We start from the raw sequence: 23881 nt of genomic DNA on the forward strand, positions 1-23881 counted from the left end.
TAGTCTTCGTATTATGATCTCTAATTTCTTAGCAATGAGCCTGACAATTCTAAGGGGAGTTTAAGGGAGACATTGAAATTCTGCGAGCAAAGCAAAGCTTGGAATGCTGGGAAAAAAGACTTTGACAAGAAAACACACCAAAATCAAAGCAGAAGCAGTAATAGCTCTGCCAGCGTCCAGCGAGTGATTTATGGGTGAGAAGAAATGGCCTTGTTTGAGGGCTGTTCTGTCTGGGTCGTGTGATTTACTGTGATGACAGCATTCAGCCCGGTAGGACAGGAGGGAGGAGGCCCATTAATACTGATTATAAGAGCATGCTGCCTTTCTGTGCGGTGCTGGTCTGGTGGTTTTTACACTATATCAACTCAGTGACAGTTCTTAATGGGAAGGATGGGAATGGTTCCTTCAGTATGTACTGTGACGCTATAATGAGACGCCATGCCTTTTTTTTCAATCTCTTAAGTGCATCTATTAGATCATTTATGTTTAATGAGTTTCAGAAGTGATATAGTAGCACTATAGCCGTATAGTGAAGTGCTGCACACTGACAGAAAGATGGAGGAAGTTTTCTTGAAGTTATATTTGTTGGGCTTTGTTTGACTGGAGATGTCACAGACGAGCAGGGAACCCTAAAGGGTTTTTGTTCCTCAACGGCAGATTTGTTCCAGGTTATAACAGTGTTTGCATAGTTTCATTGGTGGTCACAAAAGGCCCCCCCGCAGCACACTAAACTGCTCCTTTTGAAAGGTGTTGCTAGGATACAGGCCAGCGTAAAGATGGACATCTCCTCTGTTTTGCTTTTCTGCAGCTGTACAGTTTGGACATTAAGTCCAACTTGTTGTGTAGTTGTACAGTGTGTCAGCCCATTTGTCTCAATCCTTTCTTCTGTGTGTATCCAAGCGTATCCGTGTGTGGATGTTCAGCCGTACAGTACAAGGGCAGTTTTGTTTGTATCTCGGAAAGCCTGCATATTAAATGGCCTCTCTTCTATCTCATAATCCATGTTGCTGTAATAAGACTCTTCTTTTTTTTTTGGTGAGTGCTGAGATCTCAATTCTGCTGTCACACCTCTGAGTCTCGGCCAGCTGACACCTCAGTCTGCGCACAGAGAATTAATGGTGTCTGCCTCATGTTCAATTACACTTTAATCAACACACACCAGTCCAGCACGACCCGGGAATGAATGGGCAATATTGAACCAATGCTCAAAACTGTGATGCCAGTAAATGAATATATAAAGGTGTTAGATTTGGTTGTGAGTTTTGGCAGTCTTCCCTGAAAGACTGCACAGGTTTTCAAGCACAGAAAAGGCATTCAAAGCAGATTTGATTGACACTAGGAAAAGTCATGGTGTGAATTATGCATTTTCCCCCCTGCATTACTTCTCTTTAAGACATTTAAATATCAAAAGACTTGATAACGATGCTCCACATTTGCACACTGTGTTGTCTGCAAACTGCTTCATACGTTTACTAATATATTTTCCCTGAAGTTTCTCTCTATGACCTGATGGTCGCTTATTCTTCTGTTTAATTAAGTTAAAATAAGTAATGTGGTTAGTTGGATACCACTTAATACCAAGTGCTTTCAGAATAGCTGAAATGGTTTTCTTCAGTCTTAGCATCTTTGCCTCCATGATGGGTCTCTGTGCTATTTTTGATCAAATATATTATTCAAAACACATGATTCATCTCATCTGATTAGTTTCAAATCCCATTTTCCCCTCCACAATGGAGAAATCCTCCTTCCTCTCGTCTCCGCCAGTTATCCTGACTCACACAGCTGTTGCTCTTCATGTTGTGTTACTGGGCGAGATGCTGAGAGCTGGTTCATGCTGGTGTTTACTGGTGTGGTGTTAACGTCTGGGGGGCTGTGAGTAAGCAGTGAGGTGCCAGCTCAGCTGAACCAGAGCTCGGGGATTTTTCTGGCCATGTCAATCATCAGGCGTCAACCTATCAACGAGCTTGTGCCTGGGAGGCTGACAGGAAGCAGAGGCGGAGTAAAGACTCGTCGGCACTGTCTGCCAGAGATCCACAGGAAGGCAGGGATTGGCTTGTCCTTCGCTATGACACAGGTTGATTCGAATGTCAGAAAGGCCGACATTAAACAGCATCATCTTTGAGATGATTAGTTTACTTTAAGGCATTGGAAACTAGCTCTGGGATAATTTCAATTTGGACATACAGACTCTGTTATTGATCAAGTTGAAACAAGAATTGCATTTATTCAACAGATTCATTTCAAATACAAATAATAGTAAGTTGCAGCTATACACACACACTTAAAGTTTTTTGGTGTTTCCGACTCATTGCAGATTCCTGACTTTTTACTTTATTTTTAAGTTCTTTATTGTAAGTAAAGAGCTCCAATAACCAAATGCTGCTTTCTATTTAGCACAAGTATGCTCTTTTGTATTGTGTCTTAAACCCACTATAATCACTACATTGCAAAAGGTTAAAGAGACTGTTTTTGCAGAATGTTATCATATATTTACATATAAAGAAATCGACTATTTATATTTATTCAAATTCACATTCATTCAGACTCACAGAAATATGTTCTTCGCTGAAGGCTTTTTTCCATGTGTTGACGTCTCTTCTTTTTATTTCTTCCTCTCCTTAAGGAAAACCAGGCGGTCCTGCTAATGTTCCATCAGCTGAGCTTCTAGCTGTTACCCCACCAGGTGGTCCTCGCTTCAACATCATGCTGCAACTCACCCTGCTCCTCCATCTCCTGGTCCTCCCTCTCTGCTTTGCAGGTCAGTTTCACGTTCGGCTGAAAGCAATGGCTACATTTATTTATAATGTATTAACTGAAAGACTGAGTCACTGCCTTTCCATGAAAGCAACACATCTATTTACACTGAGCCCTTTCAATTTAAAAATTATGTTATTTGTGTATAGCTAATGAATGTTTGTATGACCCTGTGAGACATTTCATTTCTCAGCTTAGAGCCACAATAAAAACATAATTGTTAATTGTAAAAAAAGTGAATAAAAAAAAATTAGGATTGTAAGAAAAGAGGTCCAATAACCAATTGTATGTTGTTATTTGTTCAGCAGTATGAGCAACACTTCTGGACACATTTCTGGAAAGCAGCCCTCAAAAACACTTTGCTAGTTTAGCTTGATTCTTATTCTCACGTGTCCTTCCTCTTTCAGGTATCACTATCAAATCCATTTGTTAAAAATGTATTTGCTCCGAAGAAACTATTAATGCAATGAGTCTCATGAACTCAGAAACTACAGAAACAGACCATAACTTTGACTATTGGCTCCAACTACCAAGCATTAAACAAATCAACCAGGTGGATAGGCAAGTTGTGAAAGCACACATCAAAAGTGGACTCTCAGGATGGAAGATGCAACAAAAGAAAAGGTGCTAACCGCCAGCTTTAAACAACAAAAATATATTGAGACTGGCAGGGATGGCAGCGAAGAACATTTTATTCAGATCGAGATACGCTTAAGATATGATACACATGCTTAGGCCAACTATACAAAGAAGCACACCTTTTAGGAAGAAGCTACAGTATGAACATCTGATGGGTCAGGCTGTACGAGGTTTGCCTCTCAGGGTCTGTTTGCAGATTTCCTTTCTTTGTGATGCTGCTGTGCAATCAGCCGTGTTGGAAACAAAACAACGTTGTCAGAAAACAGCTGGCCTGAAAATGAGCTACAACCCCCTCTGTGTTCTCATACCTTGGGCTATATTCACTTGTTTCACATTTGATTTCACATGAACTGAAAGAAGGGGAAGCTTGGATTGGGAATTCTTCAGGTTCCCACGACATCTTTCTCAAACAGACTTTGAGGAGATTTATTTGGCTTGTTTTCCCTACATGGGGAGCCCATCAAAGCTTTTGGCAGAACTACAACTAAAGCTTAGAATACCCTGTTGAAAATGTGCAAAATGTATTTAATGAATTCGTAAGAAAACACATAAAAACACCACATTGTTCCTTGGCACACATACACAGTAGAGTTCAACTCTGTCCAAACAGACAGCAGCCAACCAACAGATGCTGGTTGTTAACCTTGGGAGAGAACATTGGCCTGACATTTCTGTTTAGCCCCAACTGTCCTTAAACTAAAGTGTAAAGAGTATGTATTTTCTCTAGCTCAACTGGACCATTGTGGGGTTTGAACTAGGACATACAGAATAAGAATACATTATTGAACAGGAATATTGTTCAAGTTAGTATGATCTATTATCCCTTTTCTTATTGTACATGGTTTAGCTTTTGTTTGTAGCATCAGTGCGTATTGAAACCTACAATCATTCAAGCCATACAATCATTGAGTTTTCCATTTTATTGTGAAGGGCAGGATGTGGTGGATTCTACAGAGGTGGCCCTCAGCCAAAGATAATCTTTCAACGCAAGGTTTTCGGACATTCATCACACCCTCAGCAGCGAAAAGGAATTCTATTATGGGCCTTTCCTCTCTGAAGAAAGTCTCATGATGATTGGTTCTGATCACTTTTTCTTGTTGTATCACATGGGAAATACGAAAAAAATACCTACAGTTTAGGTACACAGGAAGTACTTGAAGTAGAAACATCAGCAGTGGTGTATTTGCAGTGTCATGGTCTGATATGTTGACATGATTTCCTTTTACTGTTACAGATGCATCAACACATGGGGAGTTACCTGACTTTTATAGAGGTAAGACTCATTCTAATAATCAATGATAATGGTCACTTGTTTCAATGCTATAAAAAAACCTTCCTGAAGTGTTAAAAAACATTCCAATAATGATGAAAATAGATGCTTCTTGATTTTGGCCAGTGTTGCGTTATGACACATTCATTAATAACACACACACGCATACACGCACTTTCGCAAACATTTGGTATTTATTATCATTTCACTCTGCTAAATGTGTGTACAGTACATTGAGCATACCAGCACAAACAGTCTCCCAGAGGAACTCAACCACATTCTCTATTCAACGAGAGAAATTCTAATGGAAATGCAATTTTGAGATTTCTTCCTACATTCATGCATTGCATACATTTTTTTTAAAGGTCCCATGTCATGGCCATTTCTACTGATCATAATTCCATTGTTGAGGTCTACTAGAATACATTTATATTGTGCAATTTTCTAAACTCACATTGGTTTCTCATACAGCATCTCTGTATAGTATGTGTATTCACTCTCTGTCCTAAACGGCTTGTTGAAATGATACAATTGTATTTCAGTGGTGATAAGGTTTTAAGTTCAAGGCGGAGCACAAGGTTACAGAGATGTTTTAAACCAGAAAGGTCACAGGGTTGTGTTTTTATGAACGTCTATGTGTTCTGATAAAGTCCCCTTGAGGATAGCGAGCTGATTATAATTAGAACTTACGATTAAATACCTGAAACGTAAAAAAAAATTGCTTACTCCTTTTTGATTTATAGTCTTCGAATCGGACACAAACACGCTGCACCTGTTGACTGTCAGGCTGGTGACGTGTGGCCTTGGTCTTCAGAACAGGAATCAGGCTTTGATTCATGGAGTCTGCACGGCGATATGTTTGAAAGCCCTGCGACTTGTGATTGCTTACTGCATTATACTCTCAAAACAATCCTTGCACAAGCGATGTTGCTGGCAAGGTGTTTTGAATTATATTTTATGTTAAGCAAGAAACACTCAGCATTGACATTTACTTAGAAGTAAGATCGTGGATGCCAACAGAGGGTTTTGATTTGTATATAAGGACTAATACGATTCACATGTGAAGTCTTGTTTTATTAATAACAACCCTTCCAGTTCTGTTCGAAAACTAGAGAAGCACTAAAGCTACAGTATTAAGCAATAATAAGCAGGAATATTGCGTCATCAGAATATTCACCTCTTCTTTAATTAAACTCACTATTCAAGCTTTTGTCTCGTTTTACTCTCATTTACTATTCAATGAAAAATAAATAAAAGAAGTATGTCAGATCCAAAAGAGCTTTGGGTGCAGCTTTGCCCGTCTCCTGCCCGCTGCGGCCCCTGAGGCAGTAAAACTACAATCTGCCTGTCTGTATGCGTTAGGTGACAAGAAGTGACAGATGGCTCCCCTTCTGAGGGTCCACAATAGACCAGGACTAATGAAATTGTGTCTAGAGGTCACGGTTCCTCGAAATGCTGCTATTTCTGGATTTCTCCTACTTACAGATGAACATTAATCCTAATGGAGATGGTTAAAGTTCAAGACATTGCACTGCACTGGGCAGATGAATCCAGGATGATCATTAGAGCTAGAAACTGTGTTAGAGCTGCCATGCCTCATTGTGGGCTCTTATTGGTTTGAGGGATGACACAGAAAATGGATAATAGATAGCGGTGTGAGTCATTCAAGCACCCAATAATGCTGTAGATATGCATTGTTTTATATGTATGTACAATGTTAAGGTATTAGGGGAAAAAAGCAAGACACTTTTTTGTTCTCTTGCCAATACTTATTTCAATTTCCATTTATGCTTCTATTAATGTACAGTATGCTAAATATGCAGCAGCTACAGCCAGCAAGAATAGAATAGAATATATCTGTATTGTCATCAAACAAAGTACAACAAAATGTCTTTGGCAACTCTCACTGCAGTAAAAAATAGACACAAATAAATAAATAAGAGTGGTAAAAGCAGAGGTAGTAGAGGTGACAGTGCAACGAGATAAAATGCAATGTCAATGTGCATATTTACACTTACAGTCTAAAAACGTTAAATGTACAAAACTGTATAAATGTAGTGTATTTTTGTGTGTTCATAAAGGGTTATAGTAACCAAAGGATGCAAGTAAAATAGCCATACATATTTCTAAATAGTAGTGGTTGCAGTCTTTAAGGGGCGGAGGTGTGTTTATGAATGTTCACAGTTGTTTTAACCCATTAGCTTAGCACTAAGACCGGTGAGCAGGATAATAACTAGCCTGTTCTAAATGTAACAACATCAGCAAAACATGCATCTACACTAGAGAGCAATAAGTACCATGTTATATCATTATATTATTTTATCCACTTCAAGACAATGGTACTTGCGTACCATGCTGCGAATGGATCTGGCCCTTCTTACATCCAGGACATGGTTAAACCGTACACCCCAGCACGTGCACTCCGCTCTGCATCAGCCAAACAGCTCGCTGCACCCGCACTGCGAGGGGGACCCAAGTTCCCATCAGCAAAAACATTTGGGTTTGCTATCCTGGCTCCAAAATGGTGGAATGAGCTCCCCATTGACATCAGGACAGCAGAAAGCTTACACATCTTCCGGCGCAGACTGAAAACTCATCTCTTTCGACTCCACTTCGAGCGGTAAAATGACTAACAAAGCACTTATATAATAATAAAGGACTGGCTTATCTAAAGCCAGTTGAAATGCTTTAGCTCTATGAAACCTGATGTACTTATATGATTTTGTTTTCTTCAAGTTTGTATTTTGTTGGTCGAACGCACTTATTGTAAGTCGCTTTGGATAAAAGCGTCAGCTAAATGTAATGTAATGTCATGTAATGTAATCTGTTTATCAACCAAAGTGTGTAAACGACAAGTTGAGGTTTTACAGTGGGATATGCAGCACTCGCACATTTCCTGCGAGGTTGCTGGGCAACCAGCAGAGACTGCAGGAAGTCGCTGTGCCCAGCCAAGAAAAGGTCCAGAAATAGTCCATATCAATCTTTTCATCTAACACCCTGCGAGAAACTAAATTACGTTTTCCCAAAATGTCTTTAAGTTGGGCAGAAGCAGCTGAATTAGCATCTAATCCTCGAGGCCCAAGTGTTATTTTCAAAGGTGCTTTCAAAAATATGAAGATATAAATCTCTCCATTTCCCAAAACGACTGTGTCGATCTTAATTGTTAAAATAATATATTCAGAAATGTTTCAATGTCAGAATCTTCATACCAACGGTTCTTTACCATGTGTGTTATTCTTTGGGAGAACATTAAAGTAGAGGAAGATTGTTGGCTAGGGGTACATTGGAAAATAGGAACGCTTGCTGATTAGTTTTTGGGGAAAATGATGTGATGCTGCGTGCAGGTTGAATTGTTGATGGATTCACTAACAAAATGTCTCATTCTTGGAAGTCTCTCATTCGTTTTTTTCTTGCATTCACTCTCTCTTCTTTTCCGTGGTGCATCCACCGTACATGACTTTTAAAATCTGTGTGCCTGTAGCAGTGTCACCTCCTGCACATGTTGACATTACCTCCACTTGTCTGTAGAAATAACACAGCGTGATGCAAACTGTGCAAAATGCTTTTGATTCTGCACACGTCAGTTGGATACACTTTTTAAGGTCACTCGCCACTAATAAATGTGAGAAAAATGCTGCTCAGGCTTTATCATTTTGAACGCTTTGTCAATCTTGGACAAAGATGAAGGTGTAGCCATACGAGGAGGCAGAGTTGACTCCGCACTTCTTGAAGGTCAGAGCATTGTGGAGGCGGACCTCCAGCTGGGACACACTGCAGACTTCATCGTTTCTTACAAGTGAACTGCTTATGCCGTATCTATGCTAATGCCCATCTGATCATTCTGTGACAAACAGGCCCCGCAGGCTTAAAAGATGGCTGTACAAAGTTTTCTAGTTTCCACAAAAGTGTCAAAAGAGAATCCCTTCAATTCCCCCCCCCACCATATGGTCAGTTCTTTTCACTCATATCCCTCACTCATGGGTACACCACTCATCTACATTTTGAAGCATGATATTGTTTAGCATGTGGGTGATTTGGTTTGACTTCCTGCCCTGTAGTGTATTCCAGTTTACAATAGGCAATCAACTTTCCAAAAATAAGTATTTTTGGAAAGTTTAACAGTGCTGGTTGTTTGTTTTTTTAAATGTGAGGATTTAGCTTATTGATGTACATGATATTAAACTGTATATATTTGGGTTCTGGACTCTTGGTTTGACAAAACAAGACATTTGAAGTTTAACAGGCATTTTTCAAAACTTCATTGAAAAAAACGAAGCAAATTGGTCAATAGATTTATCGATAATATAAATAATTGCTAGCTGCAGCTCAATTGTAAATATATAGAGTAAATAAGCTGAACATCTGATGGACAGCCAATATGTGGATTATTCTGCATGAGGGGTGGTCTGTGAAGTTAAATACTGTTTAGTGATGCCATTTTAAAACATCAGTTACGGTATTAGAAGGTTTTTCACATTCATTATTGTTGTGACTTTGGAAAACATCTGTATTCAAAGTCACCCTCTTAAATGTTCTGTTTGAATAGCTCTGCTCCGTCGCAGCCATCATGTTGGAGAATATTTAGTTTACAGCGGTTGTGATTGCACAGCTGGCTCCACACCGAGCGCTCACTCACTGACACTCACTGCAGGATGGCATGGAAATACGATTTGGGCTGACAGTGAAGCAGAGTAATTATTTATTCAACATATAAAATGTAAAAAGTGGATTTCTACCCTAGGGAGAAATTAGTCAGCCACCACGCCTCATTATGTGACTCAAGGGCTTGTGGGTAATTATTGCTACACCATGCCTCCAGGAAACAACATGTTATCTGTCCCACTTGGACACCATTGGTCATGCAAACAAACCATGCAGCAGATGGAAGAGAAACACACAGCTGTAAGTAAAGTTCAATTCGTCAGAGGGAGAAGTTCCTCTGAGATTTGGCTCAATTATGTGATTATTCAAATGTAAAAATAAAAACAATTCTCAATAAAAAAAAACATGTTTCAATAAGGGAAGTGCAACATATGAAACAGCAGAAAGTGTTGACAAAGATGAAATAAAGTAACAAATAGGACACAGTGCAGTTGTTTTAGGATCACCTGTAGATTAAAGTTACAATTAATTTTCATGCACCTACTTTAGATTATCCCTTAAGCTTAAAGGTGACCTATCATGCAAAATGCACTTTTGTGTTCCAGGAACTCACCAAGTGTCAGAAAACACAACCCTCTCTATTTTCCTCCATACCCAAATCTCTTAAAAAGGGGCAGCAACGGATCTGATACAGACTTATCCAGATTTGAACACTTCTATGACGTCACAGAAGTGGCGCTACGGCTATTGGGCCAACTCCACCAATCAGGAGGAGACAGCCACGGACATTGCCGTTCGAAAGCACTGGAGACGCTGTAGTACATATGCCAGGCCTGTAGATGGTGCTGTTCTCACAGAATCAGCCCATGCAAAGACAGTGTTACATTGAGCGAAATGAGGAATGGCTAAAATGCATGATCTGTTTGGTATTTTGAAAAATACAAAGTATAAAATGCCTTATATAGGTATGGTCCTACACTATATTATTCAAATATAGCATCATAGGTCCACTTTAAAGGAAGATTGATTCGTCATTAGAATTATATTGGATTCGATTTACTTGATTGGTCCCAATTTGGGACATTCTTTCGTAACAGCAGCATGTACTGTAAACAAGGCATTGCACGTAATTTGAAATTCAAATAAAGTAGAAAATAAACAAACATAAACAGTAAATATACACATCTCCAATTTAGAAAACACAAACGGCACAATATAAAAATATTGATGTAAAAACTGATGCTCGGGAAGATAAAGATAAACTGACTTTACAGTATTTAAAATGCAAACGAGTCTAAACGTACAAGCTCTTCTGTGTTTCATAATGAGATCCATTCAGAGGAAAATGACTCCCAGACTCTGACTTTCTTCTTTGTGGGTTTTTGAATGTCTTCCCTTATTTGTATGGATGTGGTCTTCCGTGAGAGTAAGTTCTGTTTTTATCTGTAAGTATGTGTTTGTTTTTTATGTGCGTGGCTGAGCGTAAATAATTACTCGCTTGTTAAACAGGGCGATTCAGGGCATCCAAAGTCTACTTCTTTTCAAAGAAGAGACAGTGAAAGTGTTTTATGCAGGGGAAACCGAGAACCCAAGAGACACTTGGATATAAAGAGAGAAAAAAGAGGGATTGAAATAGGCATGTAGCTTTGGAGGTTTGGAAAGAGATTCTCTGTTTTGGACAAAACATAGAGGGAGAATTCACTATAGGCGCTGAGAGTGGGAGGCTTTGAGAGATGGATAAATACTGATCATTTGAGAAAAACAAGAATCTACAGCCATTCCAGTCTCTTTGAAACTCTACTTCTGCACAGTGGTGCTTTGAGCTCACAATGCTAATATGCCGATACACCTTTAGCAGGTATAATGGTGTATGGGTCTTTTTCATGTTAGCATGATTGAGTTTGCTTCTCACACAAAGTATTCTCACGGTTAATGTGAATTGTATAGTTTTGCTGGTAGATACATCAGGATATCTTTTATCAATTATATTTGGTCATAATCCAGTGTTGGTCCTAATGAATCTTATGATGGTACTACACAAAATGTTCCCCAAAGTTACTGCAATTAGACGGGAAGCCATGGCTCAGGAGGTAGAGCGGATCATCCAACAGTTGAAAATGAGTTGGTTTCTGCAGTGCGCTTGTCGAAGTTTCCTCGGAAAGCCATATTGCTCCTTTAGTCACAGACATCAGTGTTTGTGAATGATCCTGATGAAGCTTGGCCATTACTGTATGCATGTGTGTGTTCATGAGTAAATGTTAACATGCAGTGTTTAAGTGCTTAAAGTGGTCGTAAGACTAAAAAGTTGCTATATAAATGCAAGTCCATTTACCCTCATCCTGAGGGGGATATAAATGTCTGTAGTCATTTCTGGAAAAACTATTTAACTTTCACTTAAAAAAACAGACATGTGAAAACAAAGTAATAAGTGTTCATCCCTTTGGCATCTGAATGTCTATACAGAAAGTTAATGTAATGCGTGGAAGTTGTTATTTCACCAATGTTTCAATATGTCAGTTTGCCTGAAGTGGTGGTCTGACCGACTGACTTTCCCATCCCTGGAGCCATGTTGCTAGCAATTAGCATTGCTAACTAGAGAGTGAAGAGACTTTTAAAATGAAAGTATTTATAGAAGGAAATCCAGGAAAGGGAAATTGTGAGGAGCAGTGGGCTGACAGTGGGATATACTGTAGTTTAGAGAGATGAAGTGAGGACACTGGGAAGCCAGAGAGAGTTAGATATGAAAGTGAATTGAGGCAGAGAGAATGTGAGAGGCCTGTGTGTGTCTCCAGGCAGTGGGCCTTATGTGGCCTGCTTCAACCCTCCCCTTCACCATCTGTCACCACCAGCATTACAGGGAGAGGATCGGCACCAGCGCTCATTCCTCTGCGTTCTACTCCTACTGCTATTCCAGCACTGCACCAGCGCCTCATTGGCTCCCCCCGTCCAGCCCATTCCACATTTATATTTCATATTTACATGTAAAGCATTTATCTTACACTCGCGCAGAGCAATTTAACTGCAACAGTGGAACAGGGTCACAATATTCCCTTAGCTGTACCCATCCTTGATTCTTCCAATTCCATTTTTTTTCCCTTCAATTTCTTTTTCTTCCTCTCTTGTTCCAAGAACACAGTTTCCCAGTCAATTTGCGTTCCATCGGCTCCACAATGCCCCGTTAATAGTATGTTTAATTCTCTCTCAGCCAGCAGTTATTCAGAATCATTGGGATTTGCGTCAGGCACTCACACACACGGTTGGCTGCTGGAGTGTGTGAGTGGGAGTGTATCCTGTCTCCTAACATCTTAATTGCTCCCTCCTGGTTGGCCGTCCTGGTGCGATGAGGGTGCAGCTAACTTGTGTGGCTACGAGTCTGTCTTCATTCTGGTTAGGATTATACAATTTTAATTCCTTTTGCTTCCCTACAGCTGAGACTGATAAATATGCACTCATGCATTTTCTACTTTCACCATTATTGCTTTATTTTTCTACACACATAGTTTCCTGTTTTTTGTGGGAGTAAATAGAAGTGAAAATGCATCTTTTGTTCCAGTTTCTAAAGGTTGCTCCCTGTCAGTCAATATGACATTTCCAAAGGTATAGTGAAAGCACCAATTCAGGCCTGGAAAGAAGGCTGGAATAGAAGCAGGATATTACTGTCTGAAAGAGCGAGCTTCTCCCCATTGAAGTGTCAGCTGCGCTCTCTCAGAACTCCGAGACGCAGGGGAATAACAACACACACGTGCACACACACACACGTCTATACACGCCTCACATTTGTAATGCTGCAGTCACCTACACACACTCTTGATCTGAGAGAATAATCAGTGTTTGGGAACATTTCACCTCATTGCTTATTCATAGCTTGGCATTGTGTTTATGTCTTATTCATGCCTCTGCTCCCGATGTCTGTCTGTTCTAATGAGTAATTGGGGCTAATTGTACGTGTGTGTTGATGGTGTAAAAGACAGATTGAACCAAGAAAGGCATTTTCCTCAAGGAGACTTTTCTCCCAGGATTCGCCTGTGCATCTGCTTCACAGCACTGAGGATGACGCACACGGTATGAAAGGCGTTTGGATTATGCTAAGTCAAGATAGCATTTCAAGTTCCAAAAATGGTATTGGCTTGTAACAATATCATTTCCATTGGCAAGAGATGAATGTGTCACTCTGGTTTGGCACCTGAGTGAGCACATCACTGTCATAATTAGTGTGGTGTTGTGATTTTGAATAAAACTCAGCGGCACAAATCACAGATAGGATTAGCTACAACCAGGATTCCTCTGAAACCAGCCACTGAGCAATAGAAGTGTGTGAAAACCACAACCAGGTTAAAATATCAAAAGGCAGGTCCTCTCTAGTCGATGTGTGTTTTTCCTCTTACATTTCAACCCTGCTGTCTTGTGTTTGATGGAGCTGCCCCAGAACTGCCAGACAGACACTGAGTTCTAACACTTTGATATTTCCCGTTTGTAAACTCCGCTTGTTGTTTTACCCTGGTTTTGTTTTTTTGTTGTCACCAGATGAAGCCACAGGTTACGGGCCAGTGTTTGAGGAGCAGCCGGTGGAAACCATTTACCCGGAGGAGTCGCCCGAGGCAAAGATCACCATGAGCTGCCGGGCCCGGGCCAACCCACCTGCCACATACAAGTAACATATGTTCCCCAAAAAGCCGGTCTCATTACTGCCCGCTGTGCTTTCTGTGTGCCTCCCATCGCTTGCCATCTCTCAGGCTGAATTCAGACTGATCTGCCCTTTAAATGGCAAGGTCACTACGATGTTGATGTTAACCTCTATGCACCACGGAGGTGCATCATGTGTGTGTGTGCATCCCGCAGTGTTTGTGACACATAATAGTGTTGCTGTCAAACAATCTGCTCAACTCAATTTCTCTGCAGCAGATGTTTTTTCTTCCTCATACTAACAAAAATGTAATATAACAAGAAATATCACGCGCCGGGAAAACATTAATAACAAATATGATGTTGTTCCTGCAACAGCAATGCCATGGTGTCTCATACTGCAGCTCCAAATTTAAATTGTTTCGCATGGTCTATTTCAATTTAGATGTAAATGTATGTAAATGATATTACGTACTTGGCACCCTCCAAATCGGTTTCGCTGTCAGAGCCCAGAATTAGATGTCAGAGGGGACGGAATAAGCTTTGACCACAGCTGGTATTAAGAGGGTTCATCTACAGTACAATCAGTTATGCTTTTCAGAACTATTTGATATTTGTAAAATACAATATGCACAGGTCTATTGCAAGAAAGGGCTACTATAATGCAGACTGTCAGATATTGCCACACCATAAGGGTCCATATAGTAATAATGTACCACCATATAGAATGATATGAAACACCTGAACTTTTTTAAGAAAACCCATTCATCCAAACATTCATCTGCTTGGATTTTGCTAATTATTTATCTATTATATAATTCCATTTACTTGTATATAGACTCTTCCTGCACTATTTCTATTTCTATATTTACTTGCACATCTCAAAACATTCTCTTGCACTATTTTATATGTTTTATTTGTTCTATGTCCTATATATATGGGGCACTGTTGGAGGAGCAGTTGCCACACTGTAGCTTATGTGCAAATGACAAGCCTTGAAACTTGAATATACTCCTTTACACAGCTTTTACAATGCTTTGCTGTAGTGACACTAATTGTTCTCCTTGCAGGTGGATGCTGGAAGGCATGGAAATTGACATGAAAGCACAAAGCAGTCACTACAGATTAGTAGGAGGCAACCTAGTCATTAGCAATCCCATAAAAACCGAACATGTAGGAGAGTACTTGTGTTTGGCTAGCAACCTGCACGGGACGATCATCAGCCGAAAAGCCTCGGTCCAGTTCGGATGTAAGTAGCCCAGATCCTAACTCCCATATTGCAGTGATGTACAGCACCATGCAGATTTAACAGAGCTGCCCTGGAGCTGTACTTTCATGCATATTAAGGGCGCTGAAATTGCAAGGGCAGCTGGGACAAATGATAAGTGGTGTAGAAAGAGCCATTTGTGATTGGTCTTACTTCCTGATTCCAGCTTGACTAATGTACTTTATTTGACCGTCAACTACAGCTCAATTCATAAGCTGTTGTTGAACTTTATGTTACCTTCAAACCTTTAGTGTCAGTTTTATAGATATTACTGTAAAGGACGAACAGAGGTGAGAGAAGTACTCAGATCTTGTACATAAGTAAAAGTAGAAGTATCAAAGTCCAGATATACTGCATTCAAAATGTTACTTAAGTTAAAAGTACAAAATGATTATCATTAAAATATACTTAAAGTACAAAAAAGTAAAGATACTCATTATGCAAATTGGCCCTTTACAGAATAATATATGATATGTTTTAATTATAAATATTGATGCATTTATGTGTCATCCCAGCTGGTAAAGGTGCAGCTAGTTTTGTATACTGCAGGGTAGCTTGTGAAATGTACTCTAGGTGTAACTTAAGTCTTATTAAAGTGTTTTTATATTTCACATTATTAAACCAAATGTTTAAAGTAACTAAAGGTATTAAATACATTTAGTGGAGTAAAGCTACAATATATATCTCTGAATTGTAGTGGGGTAGAAGTACAAAGTAGCATAAAAGGGAAATACTCAAGTAAAGTATAAGTCCCTCAAAATTGTACCGAAGTACAGTACTTGAGTAGATGTACTTAGTTACTTTACACCACTACACATGAATGTATGGCTATAGCTTCTGAGTAGCTCTTGAATCAGAAACGTCCTCAGAGTTGATTTTTGTCTCTGTGTTCCTCAGACCTGGATCTGTTCTCGTCGGAGGAGAGGGAGTCGGTGTACGTCAAAGAGGGGCAGGGGGCCGTGCTGCTCTGCGCCCCCCCGCCACATTATCCAGGTATACAGTGAAGGCTGATTGTGCTTCTGCTGGAGTGTTCAAGCTCCATCATTATGTAGCATCTGATTGATTTGAGTGGGCGTATAGAACAGTAGCGCAGTATTTAGCGCTGTGCCCTGTTTTGATTTCTTGTTCCTTCTGTGTGGATTTATAACGGTCCGTGCTTGATTGTGTGGGCTCTTTCCTTCGTGCTGTTGCTTTCCAACCAGGGGAAACATTTCCAGGAGGATTGTACATTTACAATATATTTAAATGGAAAAAAATGCTGTAGAAGTCATTAGACATACTTTACTTTGGATACTCTTTTTTGTATCCACATGGGGGATTTCCTGACACAGAGGAACTGATTATATAAAATGAACCAAATATATTTTGTCCCTTATCAGCTTGGGATTGAATTGCCCTTCCCAATGTCCTCTGAGGTACACAAATAATGACATCACTGACTCAGTCACTGCCTCATTATGAGTTTCAAGCTTTTATCTCAGTTAGCAGTCATCCCCATGCTGGCTTTACTGCTCCCTAATGCATCTAAAAGGAAAAAATACAAATGTTTTCATCGGTCTCATATCCAGTTTAAGCTAGTATCATTACAAGGGTTTTAATTTGTTTTCCCTTCCTATACTTATCTCTATGTGGCCTCATTTTCTTAAGAGTTTTTATAGCATTGCCATTACTTAACCCACGAAACTGCACACACATTTTCCATATTCTTATGCAAATTGCAAACACAACAGTCTGAAAGCATTGTTCATTCTCTCTCCACAGCATCAGCATTACCTCCACAAGCCCAATGTTCTCAGTATTCTTCTATTATGCCTCTCAGCTAAAAGAATTAAAAGATGTCATCTGAAAGGTCAATAGATGCTGGAATAATAAATTCCCCTCAGCACTAAAGAATTGTGCTATTTTTATTTAGCATGTATTCATATGATCCAAAGCGAGCCAGCTTCGTCTCCAATCCCCTCGGCTCTTTCTAAAGGTTTTGCATGTGTGTCTGGAGCCTTGATTGACGGGTGCCGTTTTGTCTCTGTCTGTGCAGCCGAGCTGTCGTTCCGATGGATCCTCAATGAATTCCCCACCTTCATCCCGCTGGACAAGAGGCGTTTTGTCTCCCAGATAACGGGTAACCTCTATATCTCCAAGGTGGACTCCTCTGACAGCGGCAACTACTCCTGCATCGCCTCCAGCCAGTCCATTTCCAAAAGCGTTTTCTCCAACTACATCCCCCTCGTACCTCTGGCTGAGCGTTAGTACCTCACTTCCTACTATCCATTGTTTTTCCAATTGATTATCTCAGATTTTTGATTACATTAAAGCTGTTTGAGATGTTTTATTACTTCAGCTATAAAACCAGTGATTACATCTGGGTTTTATTGTCCTGTACAAGATTGATCTGAGTGTGATACTTAGGCCATAATAACATTTGCAATACAATACACTCAATGCCTCTCATTCCAGTAATGCAATCCAATACCTGTTTGATGTATAAAATAAGCCTAAGCTCAATACAATCATGAAATACAACAGAGATAATTAAAACATATGTCTCTATAATGGCCAGGAATCGATAAGAAAGGCACATTAAGGGAATGATATCCTGGCTAAACTCTTTTACCCGTGAAATAAGGTGTGTGTAATATATAAGTATTTCCTAAAGAGATGAGTTTTAAAATAAGCTCAAATATAGGACTCTGTCTGGCTGCAGCAAAGTACTGTATTGATTTTTCTCCCTCGGCCTCACTGAAGCACCGTGTTTAATCACAAAAGGGCTCGTTTTAAATGTGATAGGGTCACGCCACTGTTGTTATCTTTAAATGAGATTTATGGGAACAAATTAGCTCAGAAGAAAAACCTGCTTTGAGACTGAGGCAGAGTGTTATGAAACATTTACTGAAACATTAACATCTCCAGACATAAAGATAATAACCACACTACTTCAGAGCTTCAGTTTGTTAATGCCCTTTAAATGTTTTTCCTTGTTGGGCTTCCAGGAATCCAACAGTATTTCCACTGACTTTCATGATCATGTACTCGTGATGGCAGATGTGTTTTTAAAAGTATATCAGAGGAACACAAACGTCAATGTTCGTCCAACCTAAAAGGTCAGGATTAGAGCAGTCAGTTGTTCTTTGGGCCTTTCCCAAGCATGTGATGAAATGCCTTCTGGGTATGATGTAAATCAGTATTTGACTTTATGTGTGTGGCAAGGGAGTGCGTAACTGTCTTTCATCTTTGGTTTTTGAAATGCTGTGCGTACCAACAATTGGAAACACTGATTACATTTGTCATGATGGATAATCCTCAGAGTTTAGTATCATCTACATTTTTACATTGAGTGGATTGACATTTATACTATTATCACAGTGTTTTTTGCAGTGTCATGGTCTTATTTTAGGAACTGGGATAATACCTTATGTAAGATAAATTAGCGAGTTATGTTAGTGGTTGGCTGAAAAGTATAAAATCAGAGGATACATTTCATTCTCTTAATTACAACTAAATACAAAAATGCTCTTTTACTTTAAATTAATTTAACTGGTTCTTCATCCTCCTAGAATGTTTGAGATGTCAAAATATCAAAAACCCATCTAGATCCACTCAATATACTGCACAATCTAAACACACACAGCATAGACAAAATCACGTTTAAAAGTTTTCTTAAAAAGTGAATTATCTGACTGAGGCAGCAAGAGATAAAGCCAGATAAAGTGTGCCAATGCAACTTGCTGGGATTCTACAATCTCAAAAAAAGGCCTTAAATAACCCTCTTGCATACTGTAAGGCTTTTGGAATTCAGTGATTAAACAGAAGTATATTTTGTTTATTCGACCCACTTACAGTAGGTAATGACCAAAGGGGATTTGAAGGAACATCTTGAAACAAACCCGTTGATGGTTACAATGGGCACTAAATGTGTCTAGCACCTGAGTCATGGTTTATGGTCTGTTGCCTTTCCTCTCAGGTCCCATCAGGAAATACCCAGCTGACCTCAAAGTCAAGTTCCCAGACACCATTGCTTTGGTGGGGCACAACATCACATTGGAGTGCTTCGCTTTGGGGAAGTAAGTGTGACAGGTCATCGGTTACCTTTCTTTGAAATGCGCTCAGTTTGGACTGAAAATCTGTTATCAGCCAGTGAGTCTTATCTTATGATTAAACTACAGAAAGATAAAGTTTGAGAGTTATTTTCTTCTTTTTCAGTCATAAATATTAGGGAATATACAGTATATACTTTGTTGTTGCAATTGAATAAAATAACTAAATGTAAACGATACAGCATATTATGACATGCAGATATACGTACATATTGACTTTGGACGATTAAATAAAAGACAATCTAAAGTAACATCTATGTCAATCCCTCAAATAACTATTTTAGTTCACCCTTGATGCAGAGTTCATTTTTTCTTTTTACTGCAGCGTATACTGCCCTGTTTTTTATTTCTCTCTCCCTATCCTTCCCAGCCCCGTCCCTGAGATCCGCTGGAAGAAGTTGGACGGACAGATGCCGCCCAATCACGAGGTGCGGATGGCGGGGGCTCATCTGCACCTGTACAACGTGCAGTTTGAAGACGGAGGCAGCTATCAGTGTGAGGCAGTGAACTCCAGAGGAAAGGACTACCACGCTGCACGTCTGTCTGTAGAAGGTGAGATATGTGTTGTACGTCATGTTTCCTTCTTCTCTTCTAACATTTGACAGGGAATACAGGGCACTGATGTGTGGGGGTAACATCAAAAGCCTCTTCCTATCAGAACATTTTCCCAGGTTTTTCTTTTCTTAAAGGTCCCCTATTATAGTGTTTTTCGTCAATATATTATAGGTCTCAGATATATACAAAACATGTCTCTGAAGTGTTTGGCTCCACTACCAAACAGATCATCCATTGTAGCATCCCATAATCCCCTCTGTTTCAGCCCTGTTTCAAAAGTGCTGATTCTCTGTCTGTTACTTTAGATGAAAATAAGGAGCCACTCCCCACGCCCCTCTGAGAGAGATTTGGTTAAAAAGAACACAATGGTGCTCTAGGAGGAGATTCAGGTGATAAGATGTGGGGCAAGGGGGGGTTACCTTGGTTGGTGATTGGCTAATGGTTATACAAGCCAAAAAAACGTTACAACCTCATAAAGTGGCTCATTTTCAGTTTTTATAGAAATGGACAAAAAGAGAGATAATCTTTTTTCCTGAAACTTTCAGAATCTCTTTACACAGAGGGGACACATGTTTCTGTATAAAAGACATGAAAAAGTGGATTTTGCACAATAGGTGACCTTTAAGTTTCAAATCACATATTGTTTAGCAGCTTTGTAGATTTCTCAGATTTTCCTCAAACACGGTTTCTCTGCTCATTTGCAGCGTTTCCTGCGTGGGTGCAGCACATCAGCAGCTCAGAGAAAGACCTCGGTAGGGATTACACCATGTCCTGCAAAGCAAGCGGCCAACCTGAACCAAGCATTCGTTGGCTGATAAATGGAGAACCGGTAATATTAAAACTCATTTAAACACTGTGTGACATAAATGTTGATTTAATTATTGCTGTAATATACACAGAGCTCATTTGGCAACACTCAGTAGCTCAGCAGTGACAGGAAGCTGGCACTGTGGGTTCACATCATGTCAGTAGAAAGTACCTGTTGGTATTGACTGTTTGCCAGCATGGCTCTCCATAGAAACAACTGTCATCAGGCCTGGAAAATACCCAAGAGTAATAGTGACAGCAGCGGGGGTGGTTGTTTGATATATGCAGCTGGATATCATTATGCATTAATGAAATCCTCTCCCATACAAATAAATGGATTGTTACCTGAACATCATCTGTGGATGTCAACAATAGTTTGATTTGAATCATTTGCTTACTCTAGGCTACTGATAAACTGGAAATGGTGAAATGTCGTCAGATGATATTTTAACTTCACTCTCTTGTTATGATCCACAGTCCAACAGGAAAGACATGAGGTTCAGCAGGTTGGCGTTTGGTAATTCAGGGATGTACCAGTGCATTGCAGAAAATCACCACGGGATCATATATGCCAACGCAGAGCTGCGAGTGTATGGTGAGTCACACTTTGGCTACAGCCGCGGCACAAATGTCTGCGTCAGAGATGGAAAGGTCAGGGTTTAAACTAACTAATTGTAGCTCAGTAAGACTTTGAGCGATATAATTACTAACAAAGCACTTATATACTAATAAAGGACTGGCTTATCTAAAGCCAGTTGAGTAGCACTTTTATTTTGGCTCTATGAAACCTGATGTACTTATATGATTCTGTTTTCTTCAAGTTTGTATCTTCTTGGTCGAATGCACTTATTGTAAGTCGCTTTGGATAAAAGCGTCAGCTAAATACAATGTAATGTAATGTAACTAAAAAAACAACTTTTACATGCCTGAAAAAAACGTATTGAGATTTTTTCCAAAAACTTAATTTGGTCATCTAAAGTAGCATGCACAATAAGTTGAAGCAGCACACTACACATTCAAATGAATATAAAACGGGCTATACATATATGCATGCCTGCAGTTAATGCATATTCTACTAAGTTTGTGATGAATAATCCAATCTGTCCCTCCTCAGCGTGTGCTCCCACATTCAAACACAACCCATTGAAGGACTTGATGGCACCTAAAAATGGCCGTGTGGTGATTGAATGTCGACCAAAAGCGGCTCCAAAGCCCACCTTCTCCTGGAGCAAAGGCACCGAGCTGCTCTCCAACTCTAGCAGGTGAGCGCTCTCTAAATAAACAGCATACTTCCTCTTGTCTTTTTATCCGTACAGATAGTTTATTCATTCAGGAGGGGTTTATCACGGCAGAGTTTTCCTTTTGTACTGCAGTTTTAAATGCAAATAGTCATCATGCTTTTTCTGTGACTGAGAGACACATCTGGGTCATATCACCTCAAGGACGAGTGTTTGAGAAAGTAATGTCTCTCGACTCTAGAGACTTCCCTCTGGAGAACAGTAAGGGGATATTAGGGATCTAAATAAGCTCTAGATCTCCTAAATGTACTTTGTGCCAGTAAAGTCTTTAGAGCTGTTGTTTGTCAGCGCCGGCTGAGCACTGCTCTGCTGTCTGTCAGCGGGTGACATTAAGCTCATTCTCAAGCTCATCAGCATGGACAGACCGGATGTGTAAACCCTGTCTTGTGCTCCTCACTGAAAAAAACAAGCCTAATCTGTGAGCTCTAAAACCCCAAAACCTTTCCCCCACCCTACACCCCCCTCATGCACCACAGTAACTCACAGCAAAATGACTATGCAGCTAATGCCTTATATTCATCTCTATGGCGACTGTCTGTGTGGAGTAGTGCAGGGCAGCTGGCACCATGCTATTTTACATGCATGAATTGAAATATGCAGAAGAAAATCAAACAATATTGCCTTGCTGTTAGCTCAATTTAATGTTGCTGAATAGTTTCAAGTTCACATTCTGTTTCTTGGAAAACCTTACATACCATTAGGGAACTGCCTACTACTTTCATCATTTTTCATTTTTCATCATGCATAGGAAAATATACTCTGGACTTTTGACCTCCATATCGTGCTGAATATTTTATATTACAGCTCTTTCGCAACAGTGTTTGAAGAATGAATAATGTTTCCTTCTCAGGGTGTTCATCTTGGAGGATGGGAGCCTGGAGATTCTCAACGTGACGCGGGCAGATAAAGGACGCTACACCTGCTTCGCCGAGAACGACCGGGGCAAGGCCAACAGCACGGGGGATCTGTTGGTCACAGGTAATGAAGACATGCCAAATTAATAACTCTCTTTAGACTTATTGTTTCCAGTGATGCTTTGACCTTTGCTGGCAATCATTCCTGTCACTCTGGGTCCAAGAAAACAGCCCTGACCTCCAAATGTCTACTGTTGAATGATATCCCTCTGAGCAGAGTGACAGTATACAGGCTGGATATTCAGTCGCTCCCCAAGGACAGAGGCGTGAGGGGATTGCTTTGGATTAGATTAGATGTGACAGGGGCTCGGTCCTTACACTGTTCAATGAGAAATGAGAAAAATGGTTTGAATTATGAACCTTTTTTGAGACAGTTTTATTGAATAGCAAATAATCTAATTGCTATGAGCTATTTTTTGCTTGGGATTATTTTTTCTTGAGACATGAAATCCCAGACGTCACACCTCTATTTATAGCTCTTTTCTGCCCTCTTCTGGACATTTGTGCACATTGAACAGCTCTAGTTATTTAACACTCATTTACACACCATTAGAGTACTGTACCACAGATGTGGCTACTTCAGTATTTGACTGCTTGGATTCCTAAGTAATTCACCTGTTATTTGTTTTAATCTATTAAATCACATTTCCATTTCGTACCTTAATGAAGTTTCTACTGCTGGATTGATCTATTCTTCATCATCACTGATACTCTCATCCCCTTGCGTTGTTCCCCAGATTCCACTAAGATCACGTTGGCACCGGCCAATGCTGACGTCAAAGTGGGTGAGACCATCGCGATGCAGTGTGCAGCGTCACATGACACCACTCTTGACATCACCTTCATCTGGTCCCTGGATGGCCGGGTCATTGACCTACACAAGGAAAGCCAACATTATGAACGCACCCTGGTGAGACATGATGCTGGTCCTCAAGTATTTTAAAGAAACGTTTACATAAATAATCAAAGTTTAGCGCCAACTCTACCCAAACCGCTCAGCTCAGCTCCAGCCTGGAGTCATATTTCAAGTTGTGTCAATGTCCGTAGTATTTTTATTGGAA

General features: G+C 40.0%; 1 protein-coding gene across 4 annotated transcripts in view; it reads left to right on the top strand.

The window, feature by feature from the left end:
* Positions 1-23881, top strand: part of LOC104962545 (contactin-1a) — a 62583-nt gene that overhangs the window by 26298 nt on the left and 12404 nt on the right. For all 4 annotated transcript variants that reach the window (XM_010790992.1, XM_010790994.1, XM_010790993.1 and 1 more), the window contains exons 2-14: positions 2624-2758; positions 4628-4666; positions 13790-13916; positions 14959-15137; positions 16053-16148; positions 17191-17397; positions 19114-19213; positions 19617-19798; positions 20506-20630; positions 21086-21203; positions 21723-21870; positions 22757-22884; positions 23558-23730. In XM_010790992.1, the coding sequence (XP_010789294.1) occupies positions 2704-2758; positions 4628-4666; positions 13790-13916; positions 14959-15137; positions 16053-16148; positions 17191-17397; positions 19114-19213; positions 19617-19798; positions 20506-20630; positions 21086-21203; positions 21723-21870; positions 22757-22884; positions 23558-23730 (1677 nt within the window). In that variant the 5' untranslated portion in view covers positions 2624-2703. The remainder of the gene's footprint in view (positions 1-2623; positions 2759-4627; positions 4667-13789; positions 13917-14958; positions 15138-16052; positions 16149-17190; positions 17398-19113; positions 19214-19616; positions 19799-20505; positions 20631-21085; positions 21204-21722; positions 21871-22756; positions 22885-23557; positions 23731-23881) is intronic.

This window comes from Notothenia coriiceps, unplaced genomic scaffold (assembly GCF_000735185.1).
Source record: "Notothenia coriiceps isolate Sejong01 unplaced genomic scaffold, NC01 NC01_scaffold00034936, whole genome shotgun sequence".
Taxonomy (NCBI): Eukaryota; Metazoa; Chordata; class Actinopteri; order Perciformes; family Nototheniidae; genus Notothenia; species Notothenia coriiceps.